At 54.8% G+C, this 19014-nt stretch overlaps 1 protein-coding gene across 6 annotated transcripts in view; it reads right to left on the reverse strand.

Moving 5' to 3' along the window:
• Window positions 1–547: 547 nt before the first annotated feature.
• The window catches only part of PTPRU (protein tyrosine phosphatase receptor type U), a 56672-nt gene continuing 38205 nt past the window's right edge, over window positions 548–19014 (reverse strand). For 2 of the 6 annotated variants that reach the window (XM_053964461.1, XM_053964459.1), the window contains 15 exons: window positions 18173–18245; window positions 17957–18033; window positions 17206–17223; window positions 16385–16421; window positions 15974–16071; window positions 15756–15872; window positions 15052–15206; window positions 13598–13733; window positions 13356–13505; window positions 13078–13251; window positions 10933–11073; window positions 9255–9380; window positions 6739–6896; window positions 5552–5687; window positions 548–3396 (listed from right to left, as the gene is read on the reverse strand). In XM_053964461.1, coding sequence (XP_053820436.1) covers window positions 3334–3396; window positions 5552–5687; window positions 6739–6896; window positions 9255–9380; window positions 10933–11073; window positions 13078–13251; window positions 13356–13505; window positions 13598–13733; window positions 15052–15206; window positions 15756–15872; window positions 15974–16071; window positions 16385–16421; window positions 17206–17223; window positions 17957–18033; window positions 18173–18245 — 1659 coding nt within the window. In that variant the 3' untranslated portion in view covers window positions 548–3333. Of the gene's footprint in view, window positions 3397–4899; window positions 5440–5551; window positions 5688–6243; window positions 6373–6738; window positions 6897–9254; window positions 9381–10932; window positions 11074–13077; window positions 13252–13355; window positions 13506–13597; window positions 13734–15051; window positions 15207–15755; window positions 15873–15973; window positions 16072–16384; window positions 16422–17205; window positions 17224–17956; window positions 18034–18172; window positions 18246–19014 lie in introns of those variants that run through there. The other 4 variants (XM_053964458.1, XM_053964457.1, XM_053964462.1 and 1 more) reach the window with 2 other exon arrangements.

The following is a 19014-nucleotide window of genomic DNA, read 5'->3' on the forward strand; positions in this document are numbered from 1 at the left end:
TATTTATCAGTAAAGTGTAATTAATGCGTCCTTCACGAGCCTTAATTAAAGATGAAAAACAATCCTGACAAGTCAATTAGATTTTTTTCCTTGGTCTCCATTAAATTAAGACTCAAGTGTTACTGGAAGTGTTTCATATCACAACACATTTAACTGAAGGCTGCTTCATAATAAATAAATCACTGAAGACAATGCAGGAACTTTTCCTGAAGGCTCTTCTTACAACAGGATTTCATTTTCCAGCTGGGAAATGCCCTGGTGCTTTCTCCTCCACACCACCTCTTCCATCAGAAGCCGTGGGCAGCCAGGGCCTGGTAAGCCCTGCCCAGTCCGAGATCTCCAGGAGGGCACCAAGAGCAAAGCTCTGGAGGCACAAGGCAGCCCCATCTCCTCTGTGCCACGAGGGCTTTGTAAGAACCTGGCCCTGCAAATCTATTCCCAAAAATACCCTTTAAAGATAGGGCTGAGAGAGGCTTTTTCTGCACCTCAGGGCTCCCCACATCACAGCTCCCAGCTCAGAGCCAGGAAAGAACTCCAGAGGCCATCACAAATTTGGAACATTTATTTATGCAACCGATTTTCTTAAAAGAAAGCCAAAAATAATAATATAATAACAAAAAAAAAAAATTTAAAACCATTAACAACAGCTGGATGTGTGGTACAATCCACATCAGGCATGTCCCTCCCTCGGTCCCACTGCTCCATCCTGCTCCATGGTGGAGCTGCCTCATGGTCCCAAGCTCCTCTGGCACCAGCTCTGGGATGCTGCCAGCTTTTAGGATCACTCTGACTGCATATAGACAAAATTGTTCCAATTTGGTGTTTTTCTTGGGTTTTTATTTTTTCCTTTTTTTTTTTTTTTTGTTTTTTTTTTATTAAAAAAAAAAGCACCACTCCAATCTGTAATACCAATAAACATTATCCATCTTAAGAACAGTATTTATATTTTTATATATAGATTTCTATATATATTCCTATGTACAGGATGTCCTTGCCTCGTGTCAGAGGAGCATGGCAGTAGGAGTTGGAGATGGGTTGGGTTTTATAGCACTTGGATTTCAAAATCTGCCCTTCACCAGAGATGCCCTAAAAACCCAGAGACACCCAGCAAGGAGGTATCAAAATAAAAAGGAAAAAATCTTGATTTTAAAACATATATACAACTCCTCCAGTCTCTGTAGGACGAACTGGGGTTTCAACTCCCCTCCTTTTCCTCTTTCTGGCAATACTTTACCTGCAGAGCCCTGTGGGATGCTCCCTCCCTCTGGAGCACGGGGAGGATGTGAGTGGCCCAGGCAGCAGCAGCCCTCCAGCTCCCAGGGCTGGACAGCCCCCAGAGCATCCCACCCCATTCCCAGGGGTGTCAGAGGCTCAGCTCAGCTGTTTTATACAAAACCACACAATTTCTGCACCCAGCATACAGCACCTTCCCTAGGACAGCACAGGCAGGTCTATGGAGAGATGGGGACTGGGAAAAGGACACTAATTCATCCCAGTGTGAGTTCTGGGGTAGCCAGGTACTGGTTTTACCAGGTACTGGTGTTACTGGGCCATTTGGGGGTAAAAAAGACCTTCTGGTGACAAAACAGAATGGGCACACAGCACATGAGACAGCAGGGATGGGAAGAAGGAAGGAATGATGTCATATAGCCCTTGGAATAAGTTTTTGTCACACTGTGAATTCCTCAGGGAGGAGGTGGTGGAACCAAGGGTCTGGGGTGGTGCTGAAATGCCCATCACCACAGTGGTGGCACATTGTCCAAGGGCACAGAGGGCAGGGATGGCTCTTCCTGCTCTCTTTCACCCTTGGAAGGTGCATGGAAGCAGCTCCTGGGTTTGCTCCTCCAGCTCTTTCAGCTGTGCAGCCTCCGTGATTCCCTGGGGAGAATTCCCTGGCAGTGGACTGGCAGCCCCAGGCAGGCAGGGGGGGGAAGCTGCCCCTGCCCTGGGGAGGCGTGGCTGGACGATGGGGGAACACGGATGGGGGATGAAGGATGGCAGATGGATGAAGAACAGGGCTGCCCACATGCAACCCCCAGCATCTGGAGAAGAGTTTCTCATCTGCTCTGCTCCATCTCCCCCAAAAGTGATGGTGAAGGGTTCTGCCTGGCCCTCAGGACAGAACCAACCTCCCCTCCGTTCCCAGACCTGGATCCCTCTGGATGCACCTTCCCAAGGCCATTTATTTTATTGCAACCAGGCTGAGAGCAGAATCCCTGTAATTACCACAACATCAGATGGAAAAAGTGCCATTTCACACCCACCTGCAGCAGGATGGAGCTAAAAAGCATCAGGCACCTTCAGCCACCAGCCCCGATGGCACAGGAGTGTGGGGCCCTCCCCCTGCCCAGCCCCAACACACGGCCACAGCTTTGGCACAGCTCAGCCCAACCCAACACCACCCCAAAATCGACCCTCCTGCCCCAGCAGGCCCAGCAAAAGCCAAGAGCATCAATGGGTAACTGCCCAGGGGTGACATCCAGGAAGTATTTGGGATGGAGACGAATTTTGAGGATTTTGCTTCAAATGCAGTGACGCACAAGGGAAGGATTAAAACCAGACCCATGGGCCAGTGCCTGTGGGACATCAGGAGGAATTCACTGCTACAGCTGGAGAGGAAGGTGTGGAGATGCTGAGGAACCATCCCCTCCAACCCTCTGCAAGGGTGGAGGGTCCAGGTCAGTCCCTGCAGAGGGACATTGCATGGCCAGTGACCCCATCCCTCATCCCTGTCTGGCCAGGGCTGGATACACAGAGGGTCGGACTCACAGAACCAAAACAGGATCAAACTCATGGTGCCAACAGGCAGAAACTCAGGAGCTCCTGGGGGATCTGTGCTCCAGCTCAGAGCGAGTCCCACCGAGGGAAAACCTCCGGCAGCCTCCGGGCTCGTCGAGGAGCAGCTTCAATTCCGCACACAGAGCAACATCTCCCAGTGTCCATCCTTCTCTGATGGGAAACAGCCTCAGCTCCTTCTGGCCTCCTCTTCCTCCCCTCCCTGGCCTCCTCTCCAGCAGCTCCAGAAACCCAGCAGCACCGCAGGGCCGCATCCCACACACACCAACCCCAGGCTGTGACTCCAAGGAACCGGATGAGCTGTGGGATTCACCCACTCAGACACGCCCAGGGCAGGGAGGAAAGATGGAGAGCGGAGGATGAAGAAGGAGAGTGGCCAACACATCTCCATGTCCTTTCGTTTTCTGGATCCGACGTTTCCTGGTGCGTCCTTTGCTGTTTCCCTCCCCACCCCGAGCAGGGACGCAGCGCCCAGCTGGGAAGCGCGGCTGGCACGGCCCCTGCACAAGCCCTTGCTGCCCCTCTCATGGCCAGGTGCTATCTGGTCTCCAGGGACTCCAGGTATTCCAGTGCTATGTCGTAGCAGAAATGGTACTGCTCCTGTTCGGAGAGAGAGGAGAGGCTGTCAATCTCCTGGGGGAACTGTTTCCCAGAGTTATGTGGAAAAACACCTGTGAACAGCCCTAAGGAAGCACCTGTCAGCCTGCTGGGCCCCCTGGCAGTTCTGCTGAAGCCACAGCCAGGAAAAACTCCTCTTGGCAAACGACACCCGCTGCTGGGGCAGGGGCGTGGTGCCCCACATCCAACAGCTCCACACGCACTGAAATCCAGCATTTTGGGGACACGTAGCATCTTCACCTGCCCAAGGGAGGGACCAGGACTGCAACATCCCCTTATTGTGAAAAAACCTTTATTCACCACCCCAGGTACAACCAGCACTGGGGGCTCAGCAGCTTCATCACCGCAGTGACTGACATGTGTCAATCAAATGGTGGAAGAGACGCAGGAACAATGGGGTCAGAGGGGTCCACAATAAAACCTTAGGCAGGAAATCAAGGAGTTTTTGTTTCTGAGTTCAGCAGAGGCTGGAAAAGGAACAGCACCCAGGCAAATATCCGTGGTTGGAGCGGATAGAGATGCCCTGCCCTGGCTGCCAGGACATTCCTTTATCACTAATTCTCTTGCCCAGCAGGACCAGGCATCCTCTCCCATCTTTTCATACGACATCCAGGGATGGTGTCAGCATCCTCCCACCCTTCACTCCCCGTCAGCTGCGCAAAGGCAAAGCCCAGAAGGGCTGACTCCTGATTTTGTAGCAAAAATCCCTGAACTGGGGCTTGTGAGGGCAGACTCATCCAGCCCTGTCCTCCTTTCTATGACCTGTTCCCGTGCTCCCCCACCCTCGTACAGCTCACAGCACAAAATCCTCGGGAGAGCTCCAGCCCTGGCAGTGCCCATCCCAGGAGAGCAAAACCCCAAACAAATCAGGATTTTGGTGCTGCTACAGGCACTGGGCCATCAGGTGGGAGCGCTCTGGGTGTGACAGCAGGGAGGGAGAGGGGAGAGCTCATCTCCCCAGATCCTGGCTGCAGGATGGGGACTGGAGCCTGAGCACTGGCACGAAAATCCTGTTATCCCACACGGGTGGGCGGCCACGGGCTCCCAGGTGGGAGCAGGCAGAGGGGGAGAAGGACTTCAAAGCGAGGAGGCTGCGGCAGCCCAGATTAAAAGCACATAATGCTTTTTGGATTAAGGAAAGAGATTGTTTCCATTTATCATCATATAAAAATAACCCCCGGGGCAAACAGAGGGGGAAGAGGCGCAGGCAGCAGGAAGTGCTCTCTGCTGGGCTGAGCTCCTTACACCAGGCATGGATCCGGCCCCCCGGTGACTCTGGGAGATTGAGATTCCCAGAATAGCCAGTTCAGGTTCATTTGAGGCGGGAGGAGGCTTGTGTCCTGATGGGAAATGTTACCTTTTTTTAATACCCTTGCAATTTAGCCCAATGGGTCTGGTGGCTTCATGCTTGTCACATCATCTTTCCATTATCTGCATCCCTCCCCCTGCTCCCCTCTCCCCTCCCTCTCCTTCTCCTCTGCTTTTAATTCCTAATGCAAATCACATCCCCTCCTCAAAACCATTTCATTTTGCAACTTAGGGATTTTATAATCTAAACAGGGTAAACACTTCCAGCTGACTTGTTTTTAAAACATCATGAGGCACCTGGATCCCTCCACCACGGGGACAGACAAGTGCCTGCTCCCTCCCCTGTCCCATCATCAGCGGCCTGAACGAGGGCAGGGGCTTTTTGCCCTGACCTGCTGCCAGCTCCAGCCTCCTCCTCGGGACACATCACCCCATTACTGCTCCCAGCACCTTGTGCACCTATTCATTTCACTCCAAGTGCTGCTCATTCCCTTTTATATTTCCAACAGGAATTTATCTGACTCCACACCAGTGCTGCTCCCAACGCCACAAACCTTCTAAAGAACCTCAGTTGCATCCTGTGGGTTAATGTGACTGCCTTACAACTCCTGGGGAGGATTTCCAACAATCCCAGCACTGACTCCAAGGCTGTGCTGGCACAGCAGGATGAAGGTGAGCCCAGCCCAGCACAGTGCTGGCGTGAGGATGCCCATGATGCTGATCAGGATTTGGGTGGAAAAGGCAGTGTTTTGGGAGGTGAGCATCCCCGGCACCTCTCCTCCATGCCAGGACCGGAAGCCAGGGTGGACAGGGAGGGTCTGGTGCTTACCAAGGTCTCCACCATATTTGGTTTGTAGTTGCGGAGGGTCTTGGCAGCAAAGAAAACATCTGCCATGTTGTGACACTTGATCATCTCCAGGATCATGGTGGAGGCACAGAAGGTGCCGCTCCGGCCACCTCCATTCCTGGTGGGACAAACGCACATGTCAGGGGTGGCAAGGTGGCATCAGAGCACCCTCCTGCTCCCTCCAAGTCTCCCTTTCTCTATCCAACCCTGCATCCCAGGGGATGTCCCAGAGCAGGGGCTTGTACCTGTACCAGGGGACCTGAACCTGCCCCACGGGGTGGCAAGGCAATGATCCTGCCCTCCAACCCTCACAAGAGCAGAAAAACGCCCTTTTGGATTACCAAGGCTGGATCTTGGACATCTGGGCTCAGGTCCCAGCCCTGCCATGGATCAACTCCTTGTGACCTTGGGGGAGCTGTGACCCTGGGCTGGTGACACGGTGGTGCTGCTGCCTGGAGGAACCACCCCACAACCCACATGGGGCACTGGAAACCTCCCCAAATTCTGGGCTGAACCCCTGTTCCCACACCACCATACCTGAAGCCTGACAGCAATGGGAACAAGGGAGAGGAAGAGAGAACATGATGCCAGAGCTTTATAAAGCATATTCTCAAATTATCCTTCAGCTAACAAAGATGGACAAGGCTGCAATTAGTTTTTGATTAAAGGCTCGCCTGCTGTCTCTCCCCATCTGTGAATGTGCTGGGTCCCATCCGAGGGGAACACACACGGTGTTCATGAGCCAATCCCACTGGGAGGACAGGGATGGACAGGGCTTGCAGCAACCTGAGGTGTCCCTCCAACTGCAACAAGATGAGCTTTAAGGTGCCTTCCCAGCCCCATCACTCCATGATTCTCTGTCACCCCCCACAATAAGCAGCAAGTGGCGGGAGCTCCTGCCACGTCCCTTCGGAGCCTGTTACACACACGGCATGTTGGGACAGGGCTGGGACCTCTGCCAGCACAAAGGGCAGGTTGCTGTCACCCCTGCTGAGCATCCATCTCACAGAGGAGGTGACCCAAACTCATGTTGTGGCAGAGGTAGACCCATGTGGGGACAAAGTCACCCCAGTGAGGGCTTTGTGAGGATCTCCAGGCAGTGCTGTGGACATGGAATCTGGAGGCAACTCTCCCCCAGCAGAGCCTGCTCCTCCCTAGCTGACACTCACAAGCAGTGCACCACAGTCCTGCCATCACCACTTTCCTTCTGCCACCTCTCCACCTGGGCCAGGAGGTGCAGGAAGGACTTCTTGGAGTCTGGGGTGTCTCGATAGGCTGACCAGCGCAGGTACTGGAAATGCCGGACCATCAGGTGCCCCTCCTGCAACTGGAAAAGCAAAACTCATCAGCTGGAACCCGTGGGCTGCCCTCATTTGCCTCCACTGGAGATCTGACAGAGGGCAGGAGAGGTTTGATGGAGGGAAGGAGGGGTTTGCCACACATGGACAGTAGAGGCAGAGAGGAAAACCCTTTCCTGCAGCTTTAACGTGGACGGTTCAGCCCTGGCCTCCAGCTCACACTCATTCCACCACCCCATCCCACCCAGGAGAACTCCACTGACATGGTTTATCCAACCTCACAGCACCTTGGGCTCTCTCTGTATCCCCCAAACCTCTTTGGAGCCTCCCCGAGGCTCCTCCATCACACCTTCCTCTTTTCATGCCCAAGATCCAAGGGATGTGGTTCTGTCGTGCTCGCTGCAAACCTGGAGGCTGCCGAGAGGCTGCCACAGAGGCAGGAGCTTAATACCTGGTAATCTGGTTAGTTTGGAAACCTAATCTGGTTAGCTGGATCCGGGAGGAGGATTACATCCACAGAGCCCAGCGGCCTTCAGCTGGGCAGATGGGAGACTCCTGCTCAGGAGCACTCGGAGCATCCCGAGTTTGGGACGGGATGGGACCACAGTCACCCCCCCAGACACAACCTGGGGCTCGCAGCTCATGTGTGGGGAGCACGTGGAGGAGAAAGGGGGGTCAGAGCCAGATGGGGGGTCAGGCACAGGTGGGGGACACTCAGCTCTGCAGGGCTCCATCCTCCCAGTTTCAGGTGCCTGCTGAGTGGGATGAGCACCAGACTTTCTCCACCCAGCAGACCAGGTGTTCCTGTGGGGGAGTTGGTATTCCTGGGGACTGAGAGCTGGAGGCATTTGGTGCCCACTCTAACCTGCACATTTCAAATGGGGGCTTTCCTGAACCGTTTTGGGAGCTTTCCTGAACCTTTTTGGGAGCTCTGATGTGAGCTGGTGATGTGCCTGTGGTGGGCTGACCACCTTAGGCTCCAGTTTTTGCTTCCAGTTGGAAGCCAGGAAGGCAGAGGAGGAAGGGGAAACAAATAAATGGAGTTAAACCAGAAGAAAACTCCTTTGACAGCCTGGGAAGGAAAGTTTTGGGATCTGCTTTGAAGTGAGGTGAAAGCTCTGGAGCACTTGTGACACCCCCAATGCCCATCTCCATTCCAGCAAGGCTTGGCACAAAGTGGCTCCATGCATTTCCCAGCCCTGCTCCAGCAATCTGCTCCCTGGAGGAATCTCCTCGTCAATCCAGAGATTTCCATCACGCTGCATTTTAATTTAGCCCAGAGTATATTCTACCACCTGAGAGCTGAGCATATTTGGTGTAGGATTTTGTGCTGACACCCAGGAAATGCCAGATGCTCCCTCGGGGAGCGTGAACCAAAACCCTTTTTGTGTTAACAGTTCAGATAATCAGGATTTATCTCCTCTGGCCCCGGCCACGGCGCCAAAGCACCTTCCCAGCTGGGCCATCAGCCAAGCCAAACGTTCCCTTCCAAGCTCCCTAATTCCCATCTGCCCAGTGACCTTCACTGGGGCACTGGCCTCAGCCTCTTGGCAACCATCAGGACTTTAAAGAACTCAGGGATGCCACCTCCTCCCAGCTGGCATTTGTAGGTAAACCAGCTGCTTCTTTCTGCATACAGCTCTGCATCACCACATCCTTTCCCTGCTGCCCTGCATTTCTCTTCTTTCAAGGCAAGCTTAACCAGCCATGCAACACCGACAAAGGGTAAAAATCTGTGTGGATCTTCTCATCCTGCAGGGAAAGGGCTCTGCTGATGCCAGGGGAGCTGCCGTGCCCACATGGGGAGTGTCCATCCTGTGCTATGTGTGTGGCAGGGCAGAGATGGAGCTTCAGGCAGGAGGAGAAAGGTCTTCAGGCAGTTTTCTAACACCTTTCAAGGAACTGTGAACTCCAGAAAGGCTGTATGGAGCAATGGCAATTTTACAAGTTCCTCTTTGGCAGGAGGAGAGCTGGGTCTGTCTCCTCTGCAGGAGCTGAGTTAGGCTGGAGACCCCAGCAGTCAGGAAGGATCCTACTGATCTCAACAACTCCCTGAAATGTTGAAGGCCAGGTGGGATCAGTCTCTTCTCAGAGGCAACAAGTGATTAAAAAAGAGAAAACAGCCTCAGGCTGCATCATGGCAGTTTAGATGGGGTATTAGGGGAAAATTTCACCATCAAGAGAATTGTCAAGCCCTGGCACAGTCTGCCCAGAGAAGCTGTGGCTGCCCCTGCATCCCTGGAACTGTCCAAGGCCCAACTGGACAGGGCTTGCAGCAACGTGGGATAGTGGACATGTCCCTGTCCATGGTAGGAACAACATGGTTTTGAAGTTCCCTTCCAGCCCAAACCATCCTGGGATTCTGTGATTCATATCAAGCAGCTCACCCGTGTGACGTTCTGGACTCGGAAGAGCCGGGACACGATGTCCTCATCCGCCACTCCCGAGATGTATTCCACCTCCATGGGGCCGTAGTGCTGCAGCCCCGGCTCGGGCCAGTACTGCAGGCAGGGCTGTGGAGAGAAGTACAGCTCACTGAGACTGGAAGTGTGGGCTGGGACACGGGGAAGGGCATCAGGAGACACCCATGAAGGAAGCGGCTGGTGCTGGACCCCGGGGGGCTGCTGGCACGGGGTGGCCCCAGGGTGACATGGTGGCCCCAGAGTGGGGTGCTGGACCACAATGCCGTTTCTCATTCAGAACATGAATGGCTGGAGGATGTCCCAGCTTATTGAGGGATCAGAGATGAAAGGTCAGGTCCACCCCCAGCACCCACCCAGCCCCCTCGCGCTGCACGGACACAACAGCTGACACTGCCAGGGATGGACCCTGCTGTTCCAGGAGGAACATCCATGCTGTTGCAGGATGGGCTGTGCCTCAGTTCCAGCACAGATCTGATCCTGCACAACAGCAGAGCAGGGCTGGGCTGCTCCCACTCGGCTCTCAAGCCCTGTTGGCTTTAGGAGCCACTCTGCCACCAGCAGTGACAGCAACGTGGGATGTCAGTGCTCCTCGTCCCATGGCCAGGACATCCCACCCAAGCCAAAGCAATCCCAGCCTGCATCTCTGGGGAGCAACTCCCCCTCCCTGTGTCCGTCATGGCACTGATGGATGGTTCAGTCCCTGCAGCATGGGTGAGATTGTTTTCACAGTGTGACAGCTGGGAAACCAGCACCGACACAAAATATATGATGTTTGTCACCACACTTTCACAGGGCATTTAGCAATGCAGGTCAGCCACGGCCTGGGCCCAACTGCAAGGCAAACGTGTCTCAGGAATAATTGGTTATTAATAGGGGCTATAAATCTCTGAGATCTCTGAGCCTTCCAGACTCAGAACTATAATTTGGATATTAAAACTTCCCTTGGCAAGGTGTAGTTCAAGTGAGGGCTGTACCCTCAAAGTCACCTTTCGGAGAAGCCTGCTGGAAAGGTTGATTTATTACCTGTTGGTCTTATACCAGTAAACATTTATGATCCAGCTAAATACTGTAACCCAGACACCCCTGAAGAGCAGATGGTGAGAGAGAGGCAGGGCTGAGTAATGAGGAAAAGTGGCAGAGGGAAGGGAAGGGATTCTGTCCCTCTGCCCTGCTCAGGTGAGACCCCACCTGCGGAGCTGCCTCCAGCTCAGGGAACACGGACCTGTTGGAGCAACGTCAACACCGATGGAATGCCAATGCCAATTTAATGCCAACGCCAACTGAAAGCCAAGGCAACGTCAACACCAACACAAGGCCAGTGCAACACCACTGCAACCCCCAATGGAACACCAATGCCACACCAACACCAGTGCCAGCACTATGACAGCGCAACACCAACGCCATGCACCCAGGCTGGGCTGCTGCTCAACACCTCTTTGGCTCCAAGTGGCCAGCCCTGTGCTTACAGGGGACAAATCCTGAGGGGCCCGTGTCCCCTTGCAGAGGAGAAATTGCTGAGTGAGCAAGGCAAGGGACTGCAGCACTGTCAGGGCGATGGGGACAGAGCAGGACAAAGGCACTCCCAGGGATGGAGCCATAAAGCCACCCGTGGGCCAGCCCAGTCCCGGGCAGCAGCACTCACCCAGGCGGAGTTGGACTGGTTGAGCTGGTTGAGCATGACTATGGAGGTGCAGCCGTAGTCGTACACCAGCCGCCAGAAGTCGGTGGTGGTGTTCTGCAGCGGGTGCAGGGTGACGATGAAGGCAGCGCTCCTGGTGTAGCTCTGCAGAAAGACAAGCACCAGTAAGGACACAGTGGTGACACGGGAGCCACTGTTGTCACACCCCAAAGAATCAGTGCAACCAGATGAGTGGGACCAAAACCCTCTTCTCCATGCCTGAGCAGAGCTGGTCTCCCTGGCACAGCCTCAGCTCCTCCCATGCCCTGCTGATGGGGAGATCCAAGTGATCCCTGCCCTTGGTCAGGATGAAAACACCCACATTTTGCTCTCACAGGTAAGAGTATTTTGCATAAATAATTAGGGAAAAGATGCCATCTTTGAGCAAAGAACAAGCAGAAGCCGTGGCTCCCAGAAGACCCCAAACCCCAGCTCTGCACCCTGGCCCTGACTGGAAGTATCACCCACAGCATCACCCCCGGCCACAGCACCCCACCACCAGGCACTGAGAGCAGCAGAGACAACCACTGACCTGCACTCAATTTTTTTTTTTTTTGTTTTGTAGGGAGGAGAGACCCCCTCCCCCCCAAAAGATCCTAGAGATTTCAAGAAGGAAGTGGGAGGGAAGGAAATTATTGTATCTCTGGTTTGTACAGCCCCTTGGTCAATCCTGCTGCTGGCTTGGCAGGAGACAGCTGAGCTCAACACTGCATCAGGCACACTTAAATTAACACAGTTTGGCTCAAGCCTCTTCAGACACAGAATCAGCACAGCTCTGTGCTAATGGGGGTCCTCTGCCTGCAGCAGAAGCTCCTGATTGAGCTCACAGAAATTACTTTATTGAACCATTCCCGTGGTCCTGTCCATGGGCAGCAGCGAGACCCCAGCACTCAGCGAGAGCTTTCCACCTTCAAGGAGGGGCATGAGAGCAGCAGGGGGAAAGAGATTTCACTGTGTGCTGCCCAGGCTTGCCTTGGCACCCTCCTCTTGGCACAGGTGTAAGTGACAGCAGGGTGTGGAGCAGGGCACAGCTCCGCTGGCACCAGCACCACTGACGGGTGGCACAGGCCAAGCTGATCCAACAGATGGACAGACTGACTGAGCAAACCACTTTGGCACTTAAAGAGAATGAGACTATTTTTTTTTTTTTTACCCAAAGAGGGAAACAGTTTTATCCCTTCAGCAAGAATTTCATCCAAAGGGCTTTGTCTGTCTATAAAAAATATTTCATTCACTGACCCTTTAGCAGAGATTAAGGGAGGCTCAGTGATGCATAAAGATAAAATGGATATGCAAACAACAAGCAAGCTGGAAACAAAACTCCCATCCCACTGCAGCACTACGAGAGCCACTCCCCACCATCAGCAGCTCACTCTGCTTTACAAACTGCTTTTGCTGTGGGAGCAGGAATCAGGGGGATGGGATCTGCACAGAGATCCAGCAGATCGTGGAAAACATAAGGCTCAGCCTGGTGCCAGCGCTCAGCTGGGACCAGGAGGGTCTGGGGAATATGCCTGAGGTGTGGGGCGTCTCTGTGCTGCCCATGCAAAGCATTTCAAGGAAAGGGAAGTGGGGCTGGTGATGAATGACCCCCATCCCTCAGTGTGGGCTTGGAGCCTGCAGCATTCTCTGCTCTGCTTTGTGATCATCAGCCACTAGGAGATAACTTTGTCACCACAGGGTCCTTTTTGACTGCATCAGGGGGAGGCATGGTGGCTCTGGAAGCAGTTCAGAGCCCCCCGAGTTGCATCAGGAGGGGCAGGAGGATCACAAGGGGGCTGGTAGCACATGGGGGGCTTAATGCTACCAACCTCCCCAAAAGCTTCCTCTCCCTCCCCTGGCTCCACTGTCACTGCAAAATCCCGAAGTCTCTCAGTGCCTGGCTCGTGAGAGCAGGAGAAAAGCTCTTGCAGGGTGCTACTACACAAAAGAAGGGGTGCAGGACCCCGTTACACCAGTCCCAACCCTTCCCTCCCCTGCACACAGCTGCCATGAGCCTTCCTGCCATGTGCAAAACAAGGCCATAAACCCAAACCCAGCAAAGTTTTGCCACGAAAAGTCGCCCGAGCCCACAGGCAGCAGCCCCTTCCCTCCCCAGGGAACACTCACATCAGTTAAGGCCGCGTTGATGTAGTTGTTGCTGTCTCCATCCACGGAGATAAGGAAGGGGAGGCACCGGTCGGGCGGCAGGACGTCCATGCTGCGGTTGCGCTCCCGGTTGCGGGGCAGGAGCGCGATGCTGCACTCCTCCACATCCAGGTGTGGGGTCACCGAGTTCAGGGTCTGCGGGTACACGGGCCCCCCTCAAAGCCCTGCCTAGTCCCAGCAGGGGTGGGCACCGGGAGGGTGAGGACAAGGGGGACTTGCAGAGGTTTTGGCAGGCTCACCTGGAACTCCTCCCGCAGCTGTGAGGAGTTGCTCTGCGGCTCTATCCTCACCATCTCCTTGTAGGTGGGCTTGAACTCGCTGGCAGGGATGCTGGTCTCCCCACACAGACAGGCCTCCAGGATGGCATCGTGGATGAAGATGTACTGCTCCTTTGGGGAGGAGAGGGGACAGGGCTGAGCCTCCAGAGCCGGCTGGTGACAGCAGCCCCACGTGTCTCCAGCTGTCCCCGACGGGCGCTCACCTCCGTCTGGATCATGTTGATCCTCCGTGAGCAGAGGGTCTTCACGCAGTTGTAGATGTCCACGACGCCCTCGCACTCGGCCATGTCCAGCATCACATCCAGGACGATGTAACAGCCAGTCCTCCCTGTGCCAGCACTGGGGATGGAGGGGGAAACAGCAAACGCGTTCCCAGTCTGTGCTGGCATCCACATACAGCCCCAAAGGCTGCTGGGCACTGAGCAAAGCCTCTGTGGGCGAGGGCTCAACATGCAGACCCTGTACCAGGCAACCCTGCAGGGCTGCCAGGACCTCACACACCTCCAGAGCCTGCTTTAGCCTTAAACCTGCCCAAACACCCCTGCTGCAGCACCAAGGGTGTGTGAAGATCAGCTGGGCACCCATGTCTAAAGTTCATTTTTAATTTAAGGCAGCAGAACACACGGTTTTTGCAACAAAACCGACAACTAAACCATCTAAGTGCCAACAGTCCCCTGGGATCCCAGCCCAAAAGCACCAAGGAGGGCTCAGCCCTGAGGCCTGGGAGAGCAGGGAGGCTCCCCTGGCATGAGCAGGTCTGGATGCACCAGGGGAGACCCTCAGGGCAAGGCTAAGCCCAGCAGGGTACCCAGAGCCAGCCCAGCAGTGGTGACATCCCAGGCCCTGGCATGGCTGGACTCACAGTCAAAGACCAACTGTGCCCTGACCCCCACCCCCCATGATGTGTCAGGAACAGAACCACCCCCTTGTTCCTTTCCTACAGAATCTTTTCCCGTGAAATACTAATTTCTGGGGCTGATGAATCACTCGTCGTGATTATCAGTGATTACAGGCTACGGGCACTAATCACACTGGCTGGTGAATGAACGCTGATGAGGCAGTTGACAGGGAGAAATCAAATAAAAAATAAAAAAATCCCTCCCACTCATCAGCTCCTCCTGGTTCGCCCAGTGGAGGAAAAGCCATTAGCCCATCATGTGGGAATGCCTGCTCAGGGCACGGAGAGCCACCAAAGCTGCTCAGATGTGTCACTCGTGTCCTCCCAGCTCCAGCATCCGTGGCTGAGCCCTGCAGGGACAGCCCTGTGGGTAACCCTGGGAACGGGGCTGTCCTGCTGTCCCCCTGCCTCTCCCTTCAGCCAGACCCCACGTCCTGACCATCAGCAGTGGCCAAGCTGCCCATTGCCATTTCACCTTTGCCCACTGGGACAGAGCTGTGTCACCAGTAAGACGCTGGGCAGCCCCAAAACAGTGCTGCTCCCTGCTTGTCCCCCTGGAGCAGCCCCAGCCCCTCACCCCTGCTGCCACCAGCCCAGAGGTGACATTTCCCAGACAGATGCCATCGCAGAGGGACGTCAAGGCCAGGCTGGACAGGAGTTGGAGGAACCTGGACTAGTGGAAGGTGTTCTGGCCCATGCTGAGGGGATGAGCTTTAAGGTCCTCTCCACCCCCACCCGTCCCACGTGCCCTGCTCCCACCTGCAGTGGATGACGACGGGGCCGGCGTCGGGCGGCGTGGACGCCTTCACCCTGCGGATGAAGGCCAGCAGCCCTGTGGCGTGGTAGGGGACACCGTGCTCGGGCCACGACATGAAGTGGAACTGCTTCACCTCGTGCCGGGCCGAGTAACCGCGCTGCAAGGGAAGGGTGAGAGGGCGAGGTCACTCAAACACTTGATTTTCTCAGGAATCCATGGTTTTGCCAGCTCAGCATCCAGGCAGATGGACCACACAGCAGTCACATGCTTGGGCAGCCCCACAGCTCACTCCTCTTGGCTGCAAGAGGGTTAAAAACCACCAAGGAGAAAAAGGAAGAGGTGGCAGCAGCCTCAGGTCTCCCTGCCCTATAACCAGACAGTAATTTGACATTCCTGTAGATTAAGGGGTAAATTGCACTGGCTCCATCTCCAGTTACCACACTGCAGAGTGATGGCTACATCACCTCCAGCCCAGAGGATGAGAATGCATCCTTCACTCACACGAAAATTAAACACTCATTCACTGTCCAAACGAAGGTGGGACTGAGCCGCTCGCCTGGCACGGGGTGCAGAGCCAGGGAAAAGGCAAAAGGAAGGAGCGAGTGGTGACCCCGTGTTGGGTTAAATAAACAGGATACTCATAAATGGCAAGCTGTGGAGTGTGACAGGTGCCCGAGGGGGGTCTGTCCCCGAGGCAGGGCCGTACCCTCTCAAGGGCGAAGGTGCGCACAGCGTACTCAGCCAATGTCTCTGACTCCACCAGCGTGATCTTGATGTCCCCGTACATCTCGGAGTCATCCGGCCAGTACTTGGAGCATTTCACCTGCAAGGAGAGCACAGGATGAGGGCTTGGCTCTGCAGAAGCAGCTTCCAGCAGGGATGGCATGGCATGGCATGGCATGGCATGGGAACAGGGATGCTTACCCGGCCCACCTCCACCAGCTTGGTGATCATCACAATGCTGGAACAGTGCTCCTGCCACACCATGCGCCAGAAGTCGTACACCATCTCCTGCTTGGGCCCTGTGGGACACAGTAAAAGCCCCCACGGATGGATGGGCACCACCAGCAGAACCCAGCTCTGGCAGTGGCTCAGTGCCACCATGTCCCCCCTCCTGCTTCTGAGGCACAAACTCAGAGACGCTCCACAGCATCTCAGAGCCCTTTTCCCCGGGGCTGTGCAGTGCCAAGGGGAGGCAGGGGGGGTGGGAGTAGCTCCACACTGGCCCCTCCCCTCCTTTCCTGCTCCTGCAAGGTTTAATCCCATCAGGAATAAAACCTGGCTGCTACACAGGAGCTGAGGAGCCACTGGCTGAGAGGGCAGGGCATGACTCACCTTGTGTGGCTATGAAGTGGTTGGACCTGTGGTAGCCCTGCAAGGGAAGCAGAGACATCAATCCCAAGCTGAGGCACAGACCCTTAGACATTTCCCAGTCACCCAACTGGTAGAAACTCCCCAGAGCCACTTGGCCAGGTCCTGCAAGTCCACTGCAGGAGGAGGAGGAGGGTTCAGCAGCCATCCCATACTCAGTAGACCCTGTCCTGGGATGGTGCATTTCCTGCATCCCACAAGAGGCTCATGTAATGCCCAACCCACACCCCTGGTCTGCAAAATCCTTTATCAGCACCTTGAGGGATCCACAAGCTCCACTCCAGCTCCTGCTGCCACCACATCGCTGCCAGGAGAGCCCTATTAGTGACCCCCCACTGCACAGCAGCCACCTGGTGCTGAGACAGCCCCAGTGCCCTCCTTCTTCCCAGCTGCTCAGCCCTTAACAAGGACATGCCAAAGAGCACATTCCAGCCAGGCTGCTGCCAGAGGGACTGTGAACAGTGTCCCACGCCCTGGCCGCGCGTCCAGCAGAGTTAAACCACACCACACGCATGGAGGTGACAGTGGCTTCTCCATCCCCTGTGGGTCTTTTCACAGGGGATTTTTGTGGGTCAAATTCAACTCCTTCTCAGAGCACACAGGCCCAGCCTTCCATGCCCCAGTGCCACACAGACCTTGCTTTCCCATTCTCTGGACATTCCCAGGTTTATGGACACATTTTCCCACCTGCCTCTCCCTGATGGTATTTAGACCACACTGCCCAGGGTGAGGCCTGGCAGGAGATGGGAGCAGAGAAGGGAGGAGAGGGGGAAGAGTCTACTTACTTCTCGGTTAATCCGAATCTTAACGATCCCATTGGGACACAGGTTTGAGAGAAAAAGATCAGAGACATTAGTGAGGCACAGAGCAGAGAGGGGTTAGAGCACCTGCCCTGGAGCAGGCCATGGAGAGACAGGGCAGAAAGGACACAGGGGACAGGGACAGGCTGAAGGACACTGCTTGGGCACTGGGATCAGGCCACCACTGACAGACAGCACCCTCTGGGCAGGAGAGAAAAGTGGGATTTGCTGCTGCTTCCAGGAGACGCTGGAGCCTTCCTGCAGCCGCTCTGGTCTCAGCATCGCTGGAGGTGAAAGAGGACATCACTCTTGGGGACACTGCCCTCAGAGGACACCAGGGATGGGCTCTGCCCAGATCCACACACACCAGCGGGATCGAGGGGTACTCCAGTGTGAGCCCCAGATGGTCCCTTGGTCCTCTCAACCTCTGCATCCCCCACCCAAGGAGAGGGAGATCCACGGCCACATGAGCAGGTGAGGGGAAAGAGGATAGAAAAGCAGAGAGGGGATGAGAAGGAGGGACAGAGCAGAGTAGAGAGAGATGCAACAAGCAGAAACTGCTGATGAGCACAAATACATCAGGCAGGTCCTTTATGATGTGTTCCAGGGATGCACTGACCAGCCCACCCTGGGCTGTCCAAAGTCCTCCAAATGCTGCTGGACAGACCCTGAGAGGCCACGGGGAGCTCGAATTGCAGCCCAGAGCCCCAAGGACACAGGCCCTGTCCCCACTTACGTCGATGTAGTTGGCGTTGATGTAGTCAGAGTTGGGGTCACCCAGCAGCGGGTGCAGCTTCACGCGGTGACGGTCATCTGGGGAAAGGGGACAAGGAATCACCAGTGCCTGCTCACCCACCTGGGCACCGGGGGCAATCACTCTGGCCCAGGAATCTGTACAATGCGGGATCCTGAAGCTGTTTGGCGTGTCTAAGCCTTTGCTAAAGGCACTCACATGTGGACACATGATCCTGTCTCCCTTTGGTCTTGTCTTTCTTCTTTGAAGCATCCCAGCCTTCAAAGAAACTCTGTAAGGAAAGGATGGACATCTCGAGCTGAGGGAGGGACTCTGGGGTCTCCCTGCCCCAAAAGCTCCCTGGGGAGCAGGACAGACAGGATGGTCCCTCCACCCCAACACCTGGCTCCTGCAGCCTCATCTCCACCTCCACAGCACACTCTGCCAGCTATACACTCCTGTTACATCCATAAAATGGTCCATTTTCCAGCAAATTACAGACTGCCTGTTTTGTTTTGGTTTTTTTTTTTTTAGGGCTGGTTGTAGGTTTTTTTATTCCTAAACCTCCCCAGCTCCTTTCTCTCCCCAGCACAGAACAGGTTTGTGTGTAATAACAGTGACATTCATAGACTGGCATAAGAGGTGGAAAGTGGAAGGAAATTACATGTTTTCTCCCCTCCCATAATATCTGAGTGCTTTCAAATGACTAGTTCCAAGAACATACAGCAGCTTTTCAAGGAGCACTAATGATTATCGCAAGCCCTGGTTTGTCCAATGTGTGAAAAGGGAGGGGAGAGCTCCTGCTCCTGAAACAGCTGAGCATTAAACAGTAATTTCACTGGGAAATTTCAATCTCCAGACCTGTGGGACACTGAGGAATCAGGAAATGACCTCGCTGCTGTGCTGAGGCAGAGGCTTGTGAAATAACCTGCTCTGTTACGAGTGCTGTGACCTGGCCAGCTGGGATGGACATGATGCCGCCAACAACTCTTGGGAAAGAAATCCCTCCCCTGGCATCACCCTCTCCAGCTGGTCTTGGAGCTGCCAGATTGCAGAGGATT

This window comes from Vidua chalybeata, chromosome 25 (genome assembly GCF_026979565.1).
Source record: "Vidua chalybeata isolate OUT-0048 chromosome 25, bVidCha1 merged haplotype, whole genome shotgun sequence".
Classification (NCBI taxonomy): Eukaryota; Metazoa; Chordata; class Aves; order Passeriformes; family Viduidae; genus Vidua; species Vidua chalybeata.